Genomic DNA, 19116 nt, shown 5'->3' with positions numbered 1-19116 from the left:
ATCTCAACCCCACCCTGAGGGATTGACTGTTCCACAACAGTCACAACATACACGTGTGTACACACCATATGTTTACATACACACATTTGTCAGACAGACCCCCCCCCCCACATGTTCAATAACAACGCTCCCAGCAGACGATTTGTGTGTGCGTGCATGTGTCCATCTCTGCGTGTGCGTTTATACTATATCTGGTCTCTGGCAGAGACAAAGTGGCCAGGGGAGTCGGCAGGGAGATTGCTGTGCAATTTCCTCTGGTTGATCCTTGGATGAGAGGAAGAGACTGTTATTGCACTGAACAAATGTCCTAGTCTTATAAAGCAAGAAACCATAAATGTGTGTGTGTGTGTGTGTGTGTGTGTGTGTGTCGATACAGAATGTCCACCTATCATCTCTTATAGTGCAACCTCTCCTCTGTCTCTATCATTTTCCAGCATTTCCTTTTCTCAATGTTGTTCTGGCTCTCACTCACTCTTTTGTGTCACATTTGAATAATGTGGTTTCGGGGCACAAGTTGTTGGGCTCTCCCTGACCTCTCTGTTGGGTGAGGTGTCCACGCAAACACACTTGGGTGACAGGTTCAACACTAATCAAAAAGGAGGTTCTGTGCTATAATGAAACTAATGGACCTAGGCTGAATACCAGTAACCTGTAATGTACCAGAAAAGAGTGTGTGATCATCACTCAAGTCTCAGTATGACTGTGTGAGTCCACACTCCCAACCCACCTCAGACTGCAAGCACATGGTCTGGCCAACTAATGATGCCAACCCTCCCTCCCCCATCTGGAATATAGAGTCGCTCACTGGCCCGGGGGGGCTGAACGATGACTCACACCCAACGTCCACCCACCCAGCATGGCGACAGGAAGTGTTTTCACTCGCTGTTTCCGCGCCGGTTGCCGGGTGATTTGTTGAGGCACTTCCATGATGGAGATTTTCCCCGTTGTTTTTTTTAAAATCCATGGTGCTTTGATGAGGCTGGAAAGAACAGCACTTGGGAAATTAAAGCGGGAGTCAAATATGCTTTGATACTCTTTGATTTCTGTGCTGGAGCAGTGTACGGCTGGCAACCAGTCAGGTTGAAGTCAGTCAAGTAACATGGCTGCAATGCAATTCAAGGAATTGAATGGCAGTCCAGACTCTGTATGGTGCAATAGTGTTTATTAGCTTTAGGCTGCAACACACACACTGTAATACAGTGGTATTCAAACGTTTTCAGCAGGGATCCCATTTTTACTGAAGTCTTTCTCTCCAACCCATCCCAATATAATGACAGAACCTTAAAAAAAAAAGTAAAAAAAAAAAAAAAAAGTCAATTAAAATTTTTACATCAACAAATAAACATTCAATTCATTGCATTTTCATCTCTTATCAAAATGAATAACATTTTTCAAATCTTTCTCAAAAATGTTTGTATATCATCCCATTCAATACTCTTAATTATTATTAATTTTATTTTTTACTGTGGGGTCGCGACCCCGACTTTGAGTACCACTTCTGTAACGCAATGAGAGAGCGAATCATATTTGAGTGTATGACAGAACTATAACACACAGTACTGAGGGGATGGCCCTTTGGCCAGCTGCTACACACATTAACATACACACGATTGCGTGTGTAATAGTTATTTCCCAGTAAAGAGAGAGGGAGAGGTAAAAAGAGGAAGACAGAGTTAGGGAGTTAGGAAATTGCAGAGCGGTGCAAAATTCTGTACCCACTCTTCAAGCTAAATAGATTAAAAGAGAAACGTGTAGCTCTCGTCGTCAAACTGTATATTGATAACCAATTGTTCCGAGACACCAAGACTACTCCATTCCTACTGTAAATATTACAAAGTACCCATAGAGGAGTCGAATAATGGAACGACCAATAATATCCATGGTAGGGATTTTAATGATAATAGGGAAACAAAAACAACAATTGATAAAGGAATAAACTACAAATACACTATTCAAGATAGGGAATGTTGTAAAATTCAACTTTCTATTTATAGTTCTATATAAATAGATAAGACAACATTAGAAGAAAGGATTATTATTCAAATAATACATCTTCATATATATAAGGAACTGGAACACAAAAGTACTCAAAAGCCAGAAATGAGGTAGGTATCAACATGGTAGAGATAAAAACACAGCAAACAGAGGACATAGAAGGCCCCCCCATATGTGGGTATGTGCGGGTGTACATGTGATGGAAGGTGGGGTGTGTGTTTTCTATGTTTGGAAAAGTGTGGAGTTAAGTAAATTAAAAAAGGAAAATGGTTGCAAATGCCAGAGTTCATGTGTGTCTGCGAGCACGAGTTGTGACAAAGAGAGCTTTCAATTTTGTGCTGATATGGGCTATACATTTACAAATAAATGATACATATAGTTTAATTATTAATTGTTCTATCATGATGGAACGGTTTCCCCAACCCTATATCATAGACACCCACCTGAGAAACCCAAAAACTAAGGAGAAGTCCTTATTTGTTTTATAGGCCTACTGCCAGTCGCCCATACGCAGCCAAGACAGAAAGATAAACACGGTCAGAGACATACTAGAGCAGCACTGCCCCCTCAAGAGTCTGAGCCTGCCTGGCATGGTTGGTCCAACAAAGCCAAAGCCCCCAGGTGGGTGAGCATAATAAATGATAACATTTACAGACCTCTATATGCTTTGTAAGTAGGAAAACCTGCAAAATCGGCAGTGTATCAAATACTTGTTCTCCCCACTGTAGCCTATCTTGAGAGCCAATGTCTGCCTGTGTTGCAGTCCTGGGGGCTTTGTGGGGTCTGTTTGTGTTTGTGAACAAAGCCCCAGGACCCGCTTGCTTAGGGGATTCTTCGCTAGGTTAATCTCTCTGTAGGTGATGGCTTTGTTATGGAAGGTTTGGGAATCGCTTCCTTTTAGGCGGTTGTAGAATTTAATGTATCTTTTCTGGATAACAATCATTTTTGTCTTACTGAGATTTACTGTCAGGGCCCAGGTCTTAGATTCTGTGCAGAATATCTAGGTGCTGCTGTAGGCTCTCCTTGGTTGGAGACAGAAGCACCAGATCATCAGCAAACAGTAAAAATGTAATTTAAGATTCTAGTAGGGTGAGGCCGGGTTCTGCAGACCGTTCAAGTGCCCTCGCCAATATATATGTTGAATAGGGTGGGGCAACAGGCTGCATCCCAGTCTCACCCCACAGCCCAGTGGAAATAAATATATATTTTGCCAAATTTAACTGCACACTTGTTTGTGTACATGGATTTTATAATGTTGTATGTATGTTTTCCCCCCCAAACACCGCGTTCCATCAATTTGTATAGCAGACCCTCATTCTAAATTGAGGCAAAAGCTTTTTTGAAATAAACAAAGCATGAGAAGGTTTGAGGATCACGTATTCACTCTGCACAAGCATGAGGTTGAGCAGAGTGAATACGTGATCTTCGTATGGTAATTTGGTAAAAAGCCAATTTGACATTTGCTCAGTACATTGTTTTCACTGAGGAAATGTATGAATCTGCTGTTAATGATAATGCAGAGGATTTTCCCAAGGTTGCTGTTGATGCATGTCCCATGGTAGTTATTGGGGTCAAATTTGTCTCCACCTTTGTGGATTGGGGTGATCAGTCCTTGGTTCCAAATATTGGAGAAGATGCCAGTACTGAGGAACGTTAAAGAGTTTAAGTATAGCCAATTGGAATGTGTGGTCTGTATATTGTATCAATTCATTTTGGATACCATCCACACTACAGGCCTTTTGGGGTTGGAGGGTTTGTATTTTGTCCTATAGTTCATTCAATGTAATTGGAGAACCCAGTGGGATTTGGTAGTCTTTAACACTAGAACCACCTGGCCTTTCAGCCCATCAGTACGTTGCCTGGCGTCTCCTTTAGCATATGCATCAGATGCATATGAACCCGCAAGATGCAGCAAACATAAGCACCAACGCTTGATAAATAGTGCATCAACTATTATAAAGGATTAATTGCATGAAGAAATATTCTTGGAAACATATAAAACATAAGTAATTTGTTTAGATAGAGTCAAGGATATGTTTTATATAATGTTTTGGTCACTTTTGAATGCTGGCGGTGCTTTCACTCTAGTGGTAGCATGAGACGGAGTCTACAACCCACACAAGTGGCTCAGGTAGTGCAGCTCATCCAGGATGGCACATCAATGCGAGCTGTGGCAAGGAGGTTTGCTGTGTCTGTCAGCGTAGTGTCCAGAGCATGGAGGCGCTACCAGGAGACAGGCCAGTACATAAGGAGACTTGGAGAAGGCCAACAACCCAGCAGCAGGACAGCTACCTACACCTTTGTGCATGGAGGAGCAGGAGGAGCACTGCCAGAGCCCTGCAAAATTACCTCCAGCAGGCCACAAATGTGCATGTTTCTGCTCAAACGGTCAGAAACAGACTCCATGAGGGTGGGTATGAGGGCCCAACGTCCACAGGTGGGGGTTGTGCTTACAGCCCAACACCGTGCAGGACGTTTGGCATTTGCCAGAGAACACCAAGATTGGCAAATTCGCCACTGGCGCCCTGTGCTCTTCACAGATGAAAGCAGGTTCTCACTGAGCACGTGACAAAGTCTGGAGACGCCGTGGAGAACATTCTGCTGCCTGCAACATCCTCCAGCATGACCGGTTTGGCGGTGGGTCAGTCATGGTGTGGGGTGGCATTTCTTTGGGGGGCCGCACAGCCCTCCATGTGCTCGCCAGAGGTAGCATGACTGCCATTAGGTACCGAAATGAGATCCTCAGACCCCTTGTGAGACCATATGCTGGTGCGGTTGGCCCTGGGTTCCTCCTAATGCAAGACAATGCTAGACCTCATGTGGCTGGAGTGTGTCAGCAGTTCCTGCAAGAGGAAGCCATTGATGCTATGGACTGGCCCACCCATTCCCCAGACCTGAATCCAATTGAGCACATCTGGGACATCATGTCTCGCTCCATCCACCAACGCCAAGTTGCACCACAGACTGTCCAGGAGTTGGCGGATGCTTTAGTCCAGGTCTGGAAGGAGATCCCTCAGGAGACCATCCGCCACCTCATCAGGAGCATGTCCAGGCGTTGTAGGGAGGTCATACAGGCACGTGGAGACCACACACACTACTGAGCCTCATTTTGACTTGTTTTAAGGACATTACATCAAAGTTGGATCAGCCTGTAGTGTGGTTTTCCACTTTAATTTTGAGTGTCACTCCAAATCCAGACCTCCATGGGTTGATAAATGTGATTTCCATTGATAATGTGTGACTTTGTTTTCAGCACATTCAACTATGTAAAGAAAAAAGTATTTAATAAGAATATTTCATTCATTCAGATCAGTGTTCCCTTTATTTTTTTGAGCAGTGTATATTAGTGGAAATATATTCATGACAAGATATAGAAACAGTCATTTGTATCGGACACTGTAGTGTGCCCTTATTGTAAGGACCGACGCTGGAGACGAGAAGCAAGTACAGGGAGTGAACATTTAATGGAAAACGGACATCAAACAAAACAAGAACAGCGTCTGGACATGGCGACAATAATGCTGACACGGGGAACAAAACTGAGGAACCAACAGATATTGAAGGGGGCAATCAACAACGTGAAGGAGTCCAGGTGAGTCCAATGAGCGCTGATGAGCGTAATGACAGTGACACGTGTGCGTAATGAAGGGCAGCCTGGGCCCTCGAGCGCCAGAGAGAGGAAGCAGGAGCAGGCGTGACACTTACATGAGTGCCTTTATGCATGAATCAAATCCCGTCGTCTCTTTATGCTGTCAGCACACAGCTCCGGGGCTTTGTGTGAGCAAGCCTCACAAACAAAATTGGTTGCACTGCACATAGTTTTCATGGGCCTTGTTTTGTGTGCACCTGCAGCAGGTGTCGGATAATCGCTCTGAAGGGAATGCATGGCATAGTCTCAGAAACTGTCCACACCATATCCATCAGACTAAAATGACTCCATATCCATGCTCTTTCCGTTGTACATACAAGACATACAAGAGTGCAATAATCTCTCAGAATTCATCCACAGACATGTCCCACCTACTGTTTCCTTTCCTGTGCACATGAGCAACAATACAATCTCTGATGTGCTGCAACATCTGCATGTCAAACGTGTCCCTCCTTTCTACACAAACCGTGCCATCCCTCCTGACTCTGTTCTGGTTTTTCTACGGCGAGGCTCAGGCATCGGAGGGGGTTGCAGAGGCTCAAAATCAGATGAAGACTCTTCATCGGCAACATCGATTTCAAGTTCAATATCTGATCCTCCAACTCACCTAAATTCTGCAGCATTTGCAAAGCTGTCAGTGCGTCCATTCGTTTGGTCCAGGCTACCATTGTGAACTACACACTTTGTATGTTGCACTCAGTGTCTGATTTGACTCGGAGGGTAAATTATATACCATATCCAGCCTTCCATAATAAAATAATTAGACCGCCCACTATTCATCAAAATCACACTAGTGTTCTAAATTCAAATCACCCTCTTCATCATACAGTTCAGTGAAGTCATATACAACATGATCGGTTTCTGTCTAGTTTATATCACCTATTCATCCATTAATGACAGAATAGCATATTTAACATTTTAAGTTTGTTATACTACTAGTTTGCACTTAGTAGCCAGAGCAATGCTGCCACGTGGGTGGTCATGAGCTGAATGCATGGACAGCATGGATATTCATGGACAAAAGATAAGTAATAGAAACTGCATAATATGGTCAGATTGTCAATTGAATCTTGTCTATAGGCTAACTCTTAATATGTGTGAAATTAGTTTTGGTATAGTTTAGATGTAGTTTCAATTGACGGGCTGTGCAGGCTGACTGACTGGCATCGTTTGTTTCTCGCTCATTAAGTTGGATAGAGTCAAGGACATGTTTTTCATCATTCTAAAGGCCTACTGCAACACATAACATGTTTTCCTTTCTCTTACAATACATTCGATTAGTAATAGAATAACAGTTAATAAAAACAGTCCTGTAACAGCTTATTTTTACAAAGTAAATGCAAAAGAGAATGGTATCAATCCGCAAAGCGTGCGGTCAAATGATTGACATCGGGCCTCCCGGGTGGGGCAGTGGTCTGACTGCATCGCAGTGCTAGCTGTGCCACCAGAGACTCTGGGTTCGAGCCCAGGCTCTGTCGCAGCTGGGCGCGACGCACAATTGGCCTAGCGTCGTCCGGGTTAGGGAGGGTTTGGCAGGTAGGGATACCCTTGTCTCATCACGCACTAGGGGGGAGGGGGAATGTACTTTTTTTTTTATTAACATCAGCGCCAACGCTGATAAATATGCATAACACAAACTCATCATTAAATTATCTAAATTAAAACAACCTCTTCGCCCTCATCATTCACTTTGTATAAATTTGATTGTGAAGTAAGGTGCACAATTATCCATTTGTCATTCATTCAGTGGGCTGGCATCGTTTGCTTCACTGGATAGAGTAGAGGATATATTTTGCATCATTCTAAAAGGCCTACATGTAGCATGTTCTTGTTTCCCTTAAAATACATTAAAATCACATTTTATTTGTCACATGCATCGAATACAACAGCCCTAACCAACAATGCTATAAAAAAACACCCAAAATAATAATAAAAGTAACAAATAATTAAATTAGCAGCAGTAAAATAACAATAGCGAGGCCATATACAGGGAAATAGATATTTGATTAGTAATAGAGGTATAGTACATAAAAGTCCCAAAACAGCTTCTTTTTACAAAGTAAAATGTAAAAGAGAATGGTATCAACCCCCGGAGTACAACGTCCAATTATTTGCTGCTGATAAATAGGCATAACAAACTCATCATTAAACCATTGTTCTTTGCCAATTAAAATCAACCTCTTCACCCTCGTCATTCAGCTAGGCCTAATTTAAATTCAATTGTGAAGTAAGGTGCACAATTAGTGCTCATTCATTCATTTATCATTCATTCGGTGAGGAGAGAGAGAGACGCATTAGTGCCTGGCTGGGTACCAACGTCCTACAGCACATTGTCTTGGCAGGTTACAGGTTAAGTTGGGAATAGGTGTGAAAAAATACAACTGGTAAAAAAAAGGCTCTAAATACTTTTGTTTGTGATTTCAAAATTCGGACAAATGAGCAGTGTAAAATACAAACATTTAGGAACAGTCAGAGGGAAGGAGCATGATTCAGCAAACATCAGTGGCTGTTGACCTATGGCAGATCTAGTGTTAATAGCTGATTCTGAGATTTGCAATTGATCATGTATGTTTTTGCTCTTTGTTATAGAGCCAAAAAGATTGGAGAAGTGGTTAATCTATGCATCTCCATGTTGGATATAGAACTCTTCGTGTTGTTCGTTTAGTGTTTTCCAATTTTCCCAGAAGTAGTTAGATTCTATGGATTCTTCAATTACACTGAACTGATTTCTGACGTGCTGTTCCTTTTCAGTAGTGTATATCTGTATTGTTTTAGTGATTCACCATAGTGCAGACTCAGGATTTCTGGGTCTCTCTGTTTTTGGTTGGATAGGTTTCTCAATTTCTTTCTTATGTTTTTGCATTCCACATCAAACCAGTGGTCTTTGTTTCTCTTCCCCATCTCTCTACCCCTCCTCTCTCTCTAACCAGCTCTGTATTTAAATGTTACTATAGCTTTGGTCAATTCAACAACAACCCTATACAGTACCAGGACAGATGCACTAATAGAAGAAGTCCAGTCCAGAACCGCAACACAAACTACAGCCTCACCCAAAACACACAGCGTCCAGCTCAATCCCATTTACATTTCCTCTACTAGGATATGAGAAGGACCCCCTCTCAGTCCAGAGAGACTAGTTGTTATTGCCTGGTTACAGATAACAGACGTCTTTATTAAAAAGCCCAGAGGGTGATACCGCTGCACATCAAATAGGGTACAGGATCCCTGGGAGAGGCTACAACAACCTCCAACACACACACAAACACACACACACACACACACACACACTTGCTGAGCCACAGCATAAGCAGCCCATCAACAGGCCAAGTCATTCCAGGGCTGAGGAATGAGACGAGAGGGATGATGAGCGCTGAAAGAATATGACAGACAGCCTCATGTTCATGTTGACAATGTGGTGTGTGTGTCTTCCAGGAAAGGGGATTGGAGGAATGTGATGGTTCCGTTCCCTGTCTGGTGTTGACAGTTGTAGCTGAGGGCTACGGTCAGGAAGACCGCAATTGCAGCATTTTGGGGGTTCTGATTGAATAGGTCATTCACAGGGAAACAAATTCAGAGAATTCACTGCGTTGTGAATGTGATGTGTGTGTACGTGTGTTAGTGTTGTCACGATACCAGAAGTTTGACACAATACCATATTTAGTATCACGATACTCGATACCGCCACAATACTCAAAACAGCGACAAAAAAGGCGTATTAGCCAAAGATACAGAATGGCACTTGATTCAGACAGAAACTCAGCAACTTCTGTTCAATCATTGGGCATCTTTTGAGTTCACTATCATTACATTCCAGAATTGTCATAAGAAAATAAAAATTCTGAGACAGCCACGTCTGCATTAATTCATAAATCATACAATTAAATTAGACTTTGTTTTTACCAATCTAACTAGATAAAACATAACGGTAATAATGTATTTGAATGGTAACTCTATTGACAAACTGGGTAAATACCAAAGCCTAGTTCTATTCACAATACAGATGAATGCATATTCAATAGGAATCTATGCATGCTTGAGTTATTGAGCTTGCACTGAGTTACTCACTGTTTTCACGGGACTACAGATGACAAACAATCTGTTTCGGTTCCACTTGGGAATTATATTATTGTACTGATCAACAACATTTGCATAGAAGTAGAGATCTCTTCTTTTATAAAAGAGGACACGGTCTCTAAGACCCACTAATGACATCATTCACAAGTCACATTCCCACACAGTCAGTTGAGAGGAGAGATACCTGATACCTGAAGTGTGTCTTTAGACGTGAGGGAGAGATGATTAAGTGAATTAGCTAAAAATGTTTTTTTTCTGTGACAATCACCAAATTTTGTGTTATGGTTATCACAAAGTACTTAAGGTACTGAATTGATTTTAGCTTCTAATGTAAGCTAGCGACAAAAGTTAGCCTACAAATTATTATTATTATTTTTTAGTTAGCCTACAAATTATTATTATTATTTTTTAGTTAGCCTACAAATTATTATTATTATTTTTTAGTTAGCCTACAAATTATTATTATTATTTTTTTAGTTAGCCTACAAATTATTATTATTATTTTTTTTTAGTTAGCCTACAAATTATTATTATTATTTTTTAGTTAGCCTACAAATTATTATTATTATTTTTTTAGTTAGCCTACAAATTATTATTATTATTTTTTTTTAGTTAGCCTACAAATTATTATTATTTTTTTTTAGTTAGCCTACAAATTATTATTATTATTTTTTTAGTTAGCCTACAAATTATTATTATTATTTTTTTTTAGTTAGCCTACAAATTATTATTATTATTTTTTAGTTAGCCTACAAATCTGGAAGTAAAGTTTTGTAGCCTGTATGGACATTGACAGTTTCAACACTTCTAAATGCAGTGTTGCATTATCCAAGTGTGCTAACTGCTGTGTGCATGAGAGGGAAGCAAAATGTATGTAGCCCAGACTCCCAGTCCTCTAGCAATGAGTAAGCGGAGCAGGCAAGAGGCATGAGCGGTGCACTCCATGCAATATAGGCACGTTGCCTGTGCTGATAGACAGACTTGATCCTCTCAGTCAGTATACAACGTGAGACACGTTGGACAGAAAGTAACAACAGTTTTAGTACTGTTCATGTTCTAGTATCGAAAAACTAAAAAGTATAGAGGTTTCGGGATACCATGAAACACTAGTGTGTGTATTAGAGGTCGACCGATTAATCGGAATGGCCGATTAATTAGGGCCGATTTCAAGTTTTCATAACAATCGGAAATCGGTATTTTTGGGCGCCGATCTCCGATTATTAAAAAAATATATCGATATTTTTATACCTTTTATTTAACTAGGCAAGTCAGTTAAGAACACATTCTTATTTTCAATGACTGCCTAGGAACTGTGGGTTAACTCCCTTGTTCAGGGGCAGAATGACAGATTTTCACCATGTCAGCTCAGGGGTTCCACTTTGCAACCGCACAGTTAACTGGTCCAACGCTCTAACCATTGCACTCCACGAGTAGCCTGCCTGTTACGCGAATGCAGTAGAAGCCAAGGTAAATTGCTAGCTAGCATTAAACTTATCTTATAAAAAACAATCAATCATAATCACTAGTTATAACTACTAATCCAGTTTAGCAGGCAATATTAACCAGGTGAAATTGTGTCATTTCTCTTGCGTTCATTGCACGCAGAGTCAGGGTATATGCAACAGTTTGGGCTGCCTGGCTCATTGCAAAAGAATTTGCCAGAATTTTACGTAATTATGACATACATTGAAGGTTGTGCAATGTAACAAGAATATTTAGACTTAGGGATGCCACCCATTAGATAAAATACCGAACGGTTCCGTATTTCACTGAAATAATAAACATTTTGTTTTTGAAATGATAGTTTCCGGATTCGACCATATTAATGACCAAAGGCTCGTATTTCTGTGTGTTATTATGTTATAATTATATCTGATTTGATAGAGCAGTCTGACTGAGCAGCAGCAGGCCCATAATAATTCATTCAAACAGCACTTTCGTGCGTTTTGTCAGCAGCTCTTCGCAAGCACAGTGCTGTTTTTGACTTCAAGCCTAATGGCTGGTGTAACCAATGTGAAATGGCTAGCTAGTTAGCTGGGTGTGCGCTAATACTGTTTCAAGAGTAGTTTGGAGTAGTTATTCCCCTTGCGCTGCAAGGGCCGCGGCTTTTGTGGAGCTATGGATAGCGATGCTTCGAGTGTGGCTGTTGTCGATGTGTTCCTGGTTCGAGCCCAGGTAGGGGCGAGGAAGGGGACGGAAGCTATACTGTTACACTGACAATACTATACTGCCTATAAGAACATCCAATAGTCAAAGGTATATGAAATACAAATGGTATAGAGAGAAATAGTCCTATAAATACTATATTAACTACAACCTAAAACCTCTTACCTTGGAATATTGAAGTCTCATGTTAAAAGGAACCACCAACTTTCATATGTTCTCATGTTCTGAGCAAGGAACTGAAACGTTCGCTTTTTTACATGGCACATATTACTTTCTTCTCCAACACTTTGTTTTTGCATTATTTAAACCAAATTGAACATGTTTCATAATTTATTTGAGGCTAAATTGATTTTTGTTGATGTTTTATATTAAAGTTTAAAATAAATGTTAATTCAGTATTGTTGTAATTGTCATTATTACAAATTTAAAAATATGATTATTTATTCAAATCGGCCGATTAATCGGTATCGGCTTTTTTGGTCCTCCAATAATCGGTATCGGCGTTGAAAAATCATACTCGGTCGACCTCTAGTGTGTATGCGTGCTTGTGAGTGTGTGTGCATGCACGTGTATGTGGAAGATGTGCCACTGCCATGCCGATGTCTATGCAAGTCTGCACAGATCGAACAGGACGCAGGCAGATGTGTCTGCAGGCAGGTGCCGTGTGTGAAAATATTTAGGATGAAAGGCAAAGGGCAGGGAGACAAACTACCCTAGTGAAAGAATGACGGGACTTCACCTTGTAGAACCATGCGCTTACAAGCCCAAACTTTATGCACCGATGAAGCTGTTTATAATGTGTGAGTGTGTGTGTGTGTGTGTGTGTGTGTGTGTGTGTAGTAATCCAATAACCCGTGTGTGAATGCCAACGAAAGGAACAGCTGTGTTATGAGGGACCCCTTGAAAATGTGACGACATGACATTCGGCCTAGATCTAAATAACAGTTCTCTCCCCTAACCTGGTATACTGTAGATACGTCTCCTTTTAATTAAACCTAGTCTCACCCTCAATGGAACACGTCAACAAAGTCTGTGAACAAGTCCATTTTGATGACCAAAACACCACATTATTTGGTTATGTTACAGATGTTCACACCACATCCAACATCGATCCCCCGCCGTAAAACAGCCCAAACTGTTTGATCCGACCGTGCTAACTTCCCTAGCGCCTGGGAGCCATTAGCGGATTCCAATAGCCTTTTACAGGAGCAAAGTGACACTCTGAGGCGAACATCATTTCTCTCTCAAACTATATCCTTCCCTCTACTTTATAGATCTACTTTGGGTCCGACCCAAACCGCACCACTTTCCCCGGCAACCTCCGTCTCATAAATGTGGCAAGGGCGCTAACTACCTCCCCTCTTTCATCTTCTATCTCTCCTTTCTCGTCCCTCGCTTCAAATTGCTACCATGTGGGGAGGCTTGGTGGTCAGGGTGACCAGACGACTGTGCAGGGAGTATAGACACACACAGTCTGATTAACTGGAATCCTTCCCCCTCTCCTCCCGGGAAGACTGGAGAGGCAGAGAGAGGGAGGGAGAGAAAGAGGCTAATAACCATTATTTTACAGAGACCCTAATTAGAGAGAGGTAGAGAGGGTGAGGGATTTTGAGAGAGAGAGAGAGAGAGAGAGAAAGAAACTTCATTGGGGAGAAGCCATTTACCACAAGTGAGGGTTAGGTCAGATGGAAAGAAAGTAGGAATGAGAGATTTTATGGAGAGACAAGACTGAGAACAAGTGAATTCTATATACTGTGTTTAACTGTTAAATATTATAGAGTGAATGTGAAAGACAGATAGAGAGGGGAGGAGTTAGACAGACAAACAATGGGAGGCAGGGAAGGGCTCAGGCTCTTCTGTGCTCACCCCTCTGCCCTCTGTGTTGAGTAGTTCAGAGCTGAGACACACTGAGCTGAGACACACACACACACTGCTCTTTGTGAGGAGTCAATGCACAAAGACTGTAGGAGCCTGCAGCAAAACTCACCTCATGCCCTCTCAGACACTGACTCACAGCACTGGGGGGGTTTATCTCAAATACCTGGGGTGGGTAGACAGACAGACACAGAAAAACAACAACGAAAAAACACATTTAAAAAAATAATAACAACACCCTACAGTAGTACTCACAGATAATAGAGAAAGTCAATCTTCTCCACTCCCTCTCTAATGATTTTCTACCTGGCCTTGAGTCTCCATCTGGATTCATGACATATTAATGGAAGGTGCTGAGGAGTATTTTTCGCCGTTCAAACAGGAGTAGTAAAGGCCTAGTTCACACATTTTTTTTCCGTTCAATTTCAATTCATCAGAGGGTGCTGCAACACCCTCAGCAACCTTACTTACCAGGGCTATGGCTTTGAGGTTCTAGTTCAGTCATGTTTTTTGTTGCCCTGAAGGGAACGGAGAAGAGGGGAAGGATAGAGCCTGTGTGTGGGGGGGGGGGGGGGGGGGGGATTCCTAGGGGTGAGGAGAGAGCTAATGTTGTGATAACATCATTCAGAGGACAAACATCCAAAACGCTTGCCATATCCAAAACACAGCCGCCAGGACTGGAGAGAGGCTTCCAGAAACCCAGAGCAAGCTATACATTACTGCAATATAACAGGGACATGATATTGGAAATGTTCAAAACATATTGTATTGACATGCATACGGTGTGTTCATGTCTAACCAAGCAGAATCCAACTCAACACAAATATCTTAAATGGATATCACAAAGATGATTCACAGAAAAACTGACAACTGTTGCTGAAAGGGCGATCAACTCAAAAGGGAATGAAGAGACTTTCGGCTTTGGAAAAACGAGTCATCAAAATGACCCCAACGCTAGTATGATGACCTTGTGTCAGGCAGCGCAAACTATCAAAACACATTCACTTCAGCTCCAGATGCCAGCCTTGTCAGAACACGAACTGAACGTCGTCCCTCGTATCCCTACTTGAAGCAGAGCAATCATGCGTACTCTACTCTCCCCACGGTACTCATAACACAAGCACCGACAGGTACCGAGCGTCAGACAGGGGTGCACTCTCGCAAATCACATTTTACCTCAGATTTTCCCCGTGAACTTTTCGTCACCTACGACACATGACATGCCAAGGGTTTCAGCTAGATGGCTCCAGCCACTGGAGGCGATCTTTAAGTCAGAATTATTATTGGAGCAATGATTCATAACATTAATCAAATCTAGATGTCAGTTTGAATGACTGTAGCGAGATGTGGGGAGAGTAATGGAGGTGGAACTATGCCCAGGTATACTTAGAGGCATTATCAGGGAGACAGGGAGAAGGTTAGGCTAATCCTTACATAACAAAGGACAATGTTAGAAATTGATACATTGCTTTAGTCACTGCTAGGCTATGCAGGAGGAAAATGAGGCTGGGTAACTATCACATGCACGCACACACGCACACATATGATGTATTTGCATACATGGACGCACGCACGCAAGCACAATATGCTTCCTTCATCATTCTGTCTTCTTACAGACCATTGGGGGCAGGATGTTTTCCTCAAGGCAAACACCTGGACTAAAGACAGCGGAGCTCAACAGACTCTCTGAGGAATGAGAGCGAGCGAGGGAGAAAAGGAAAGCTACGGATCCTCCCATAGTGCACTCCACCTTCACACTTAGCCCTGCTGTAATGCGTCTGGCCCTGACACACACTACAGAACGCCACCCTGAGGCACAGCAGACTCACTGTACCCACCAGAGAGACAGCACAGACAGAGGGAGTCTAGGAACACTGTCCTCGGGCAAAGTATGGTACACTGATAACCACTAGAGAAAGATTTTAAAATCCCCTTTACTAGGTCAAAACCCTACAGTACATGAATAGTGATGCTTCAGAAATCATGCACCGGCCTGTAAGAAAAACAGAAGTTTGAGAGCGAGAGAGAGAAAGAGAAGAGGAGACTGAAAGATAGGCATGGAGAATAGAAGTAGATTCAGAGAGAGTTGGAAGGTAAGAGAAGCGAACAGATCTATTTTACAGCATGAGAGAACACACAGAGAAGCAGTGATGGAGAAAGACAGAAAGAGAGAGATGCAATGGCACAGTTCCAATCCGAGCTAACCTTACTCTTCCCTACATGACGAGGAACTGAGAAGGAGCCCCACTGCGAACGTTTAATCAACATTGAATCAATGCTGTCGTAGTATTACCCTTTCTGTTCTCACTAAATCAGTGGGGATAGGGTGGGTTGGTGATGGTAGGGATAATACTCACGACATGGATTAATGGCAGGGGGAACCGTATCTCAGCCCACGCAGCTGTGTTGCACTGCGCACCCCACGCTAACTCGCTACCTCACACCCAGGGGCACAGATGTCCAATAGTGACATCACCAGCAACGCCCACAGCACCGACATGGTTGGCTTAATGGAACCAACTGCCAGAAATCTCAGTCGGTTACTGCAAGATGTAGGATGAGAATTTGCTGCCTGCACTACAGACGGCTATATCGGCCCGCTAATACAGGACTAGTAAAGGCCCAGAGCACTACTTTTGTGAGATTTTGTTTTTATAGATCACTTTTCTTTTCGATTTTTAGGGTGTGCTGCAGCACCCCTATTTCCCGCTGCTATGGACAGGGGATCACAGTTTCACCTCAGATTCAACTCAAAACCATACCACCCATACTCTGACACATATTTTTTTATGGGAAATGACCCACTGAGGCCCTGCTCCTCAATAGCTGCTACTTCTTGTGTATCAATCAGGACATGGGACGAGAAAGTTGTCACAGGGGACCTGTGTGTGCTCCACGGCCACTGTCGCCCTCTCCCAGGTTGCGCAAGGTCGAGTGTGTCCCAAATGACACCCTATTCCCTATGTAGTGCACTACTTTTGACCAGAGCACTACAAAGTGAATAGGATGCCATTTGGGATGCAAAAAAAAAAAAAGAGTTGGTCCAATACTGCGGCCAAAGAGCTTGCAGGATGTATACAGTAGGTCTGCCTTCCATTGTCCATTGTTACAGGGACTGCCTGCCTGGACTGACTGGGGTGGATTGGCTTTGGCTTCCATAAAGAGCTGGGGAAATACCGAGCCTCAGGCACACACAATTAGGGGTAAAAATACAACAAAGGCAGTAGAAGTAAAGGTTCCAGGGATTATTTCCCCACCAAATTCCTTGTAAACAAACCGGACTGGGGGATACAGGTCAGCTAAGGTAGAGATGGAGACTATAGACAGGCCCAATGACCAACTAAAATACAAAACGCTGTTAAAACATATTTCAATCCAATATTTAAGAAAACGGCCCAGGTCATTGGTAAGTGTCATTTCCAGTTATTGCTTATCCCTTCAAAACGGTGCCCTTTCCTAAACATGTAGTCTAATTAATCCAAACCCAGCAGATTTTCCCCAGCCTGTGCCCCATTATATTTGATTCATTGGATTTGTTCTAAATAACTGAGCTTCTTGACCCTCCCTCCCTCCCGGCCAGTCAGTCTCAGCAGCCATGAGTGGCTGCTGCAGGGTGCGACCAGCTGATCCCTACCATGCTGCATCACAATAGTCTTACTCTTAAGCATTTCCTTTCCTTGTTCCATGCCCTTCATCTTTACCGATCTGAAACGACAGGCTAGTTAAAAGCTATATGGTTCTAGTGATTGAGGGGGTACGGCAGGATTGGAGCTTGAACCAGCCACTCTGTAGTTTCTGGGTAAATTCGCCATCTGTGCCATTAAAGCCTAAGCTTTTTGGCATAAACAGTAGGCTTTACACATACTGGGAGGCTACATGGAATGGTGCTTTTGGCCATAATTTGCTTCCACCTGTTCAATTTTCGGCCTCAGTTCACATGGAGGAAATAATACAACGATAGGAGAGAATACGATGACAGGAAGCAAATGCGGGTCCTTTGATACACCTACAGTGTCCCAGCCAATGAGGTATGGTCACGAGCACCATACCGTGTGAGTTCATTAGTCTGTCAATTAATCACGCTGCAACCTGCTCACCCCTGTTGGTCTACACCTCGTGTTCCTTTGTGTTGTGCCTCTCCATCCCTCATAGCAACCTTGTTCAAATTGTTGTAGCAAGAATACTTTGACCATTTATATTGAAATGCTCAACTGGAGTCGAGACAGACGAGGCAAATCATTTTATTCTCACGAGAAAAAAAAAAACTGTCAGCGAAACAATTTATACGGAAGTATTATGCCAAAACAAGGGGGGGGGGGGGACAAACAAACGCCACAAACTGATATCGTTTACATAATACATTGGAAAATTCTACAGCAAAACGCCTTATATTTCCTCCAAACACAAACGACACACACCCTTCGAGGTGATAGCAAGCTATGCTACTGTAGAAACATGGTTATGAGCGCGTGGTTTTGTTAGACTACAATTATCTCAACAATCACGGACAGAATAACAATGAATGAAAGTAGATGTGTAGGCGTAAAACAAAAACGCTTACCTTTTCCGTTTCTGTCCATGTCGCCTAGATACTTCCAGGGTGCGCACTTATCCTGTATAGTAAGCAGGCTGTGGACTCTCGTGCGTCTCCCTTCCCTAGCTCCTTGCTTCCTTTCCCTTGGTGATGGGTCATTGGCGAACGAACGGATCGTTTTGGTGAAGGTTGGAACCGAATTGCATCGGTGAAAGAGGCGTTCATTTTGGCTGCCTGATTTGCACACTACTGCTTTTTTTGAGCTCAAAAAAATGTTTGGTACTATGGTACTGTTTTTTTTAAAAGTTAAGTTACAAAATAATGATCCAAAGAGAGTGAATCCTCACTGCAGAAACAATACATAGTGGGGAGAGGAGAGCGCGTCAATCTGGTCCACGCTGATTTATTTATTTTTGCTGGCCATTTAATAATTTGGCCAGGTAAAACTGTATTTTAACGCGCATTTCACGATCTGACATAATGGTAGCCTAGCTTTTGTGTTATACATTGGAGATTGGCTTTTTTTCATGGTTCTAGGTTGTTTTTTAAGCATTTTGAACGAAGAGCCGTTTGGGAGCCAAATGAGCCGGCTCTTTTACGTGAACGGAGCCAAATGAGCCGGTTCACCGAAGAAAAAATAAATAAATGCCCATCAGTACTTTCCGTGGGTGATGGGACAGAAGCATATTCCAGCTGTCAAGAAGACACGAGATGGACACAGTAGTAGCCAATCGCAGCCGTAGCTTACAAGGGCTTTCCCAATCACAGATAAGGGGTGGGGGTCCTTGCCTTTTAAATAGTCAGTCTAGTGGATTTGAGGCAG

At 42.6% G+C, this 19116-nt stretch overlaps 1 protein-coding gene across 2 annotated transcripts in view; it reads right to left on the bottom strand.

Annotated features, from left to right (window-relative positions):
* Positions 1 to 18462, bottom strand: part of LOC110531878 (actin filament-associated protein 1) — a 109866-nt gene extending 91404 nt beyond the window's left edge. The window contains exons 1-2 of one of the 2 annotated variants that reach the window (XM_036987778.1): positions 18321 to 18448; positions 13872 to 13925 (exon numbers count right to left, since the gene is read on the bottom strand). Coding sequence is in view for 1 of the 2 variants with exons in the window: in XM_036987777.1 (XP_036843672.1) it covers positions 18321 to 18339 (19 nt within the window). In the remaining variant the exon portion in view is untranslated. Of the gene's footprint in view, positions 1 to 13871; positions 13926 to 18320 lie in introns of both variants that reach the window. The other variant, XM_036987777.1, reaches the window with a different exon arrangement.
* Positions 18463 to 19116: the final 654 nt, after the last annotated feature.

Source organism: Oncorhynchus mykiss, chromosome 9, assembly GCF_013265735.2.
Source record: "Oncorhynchus mykiss isolate Arlee chromosome 9, USDA_OmykA_1.1, whole genome shotgun sequence".
NCBI classification, from domain to species: domain Eukaryota; kingdom Metazoa; phylum Chordata; class Actinopteri; order Salmoniformes; family Salmonidae; genus Oncorhynchus; species Oncorhynchus mykiss.
Note: the sequence above shows the minus strand (reverse complement) of the source record. Positions and strands in the feature narration are given on the sequence as shown.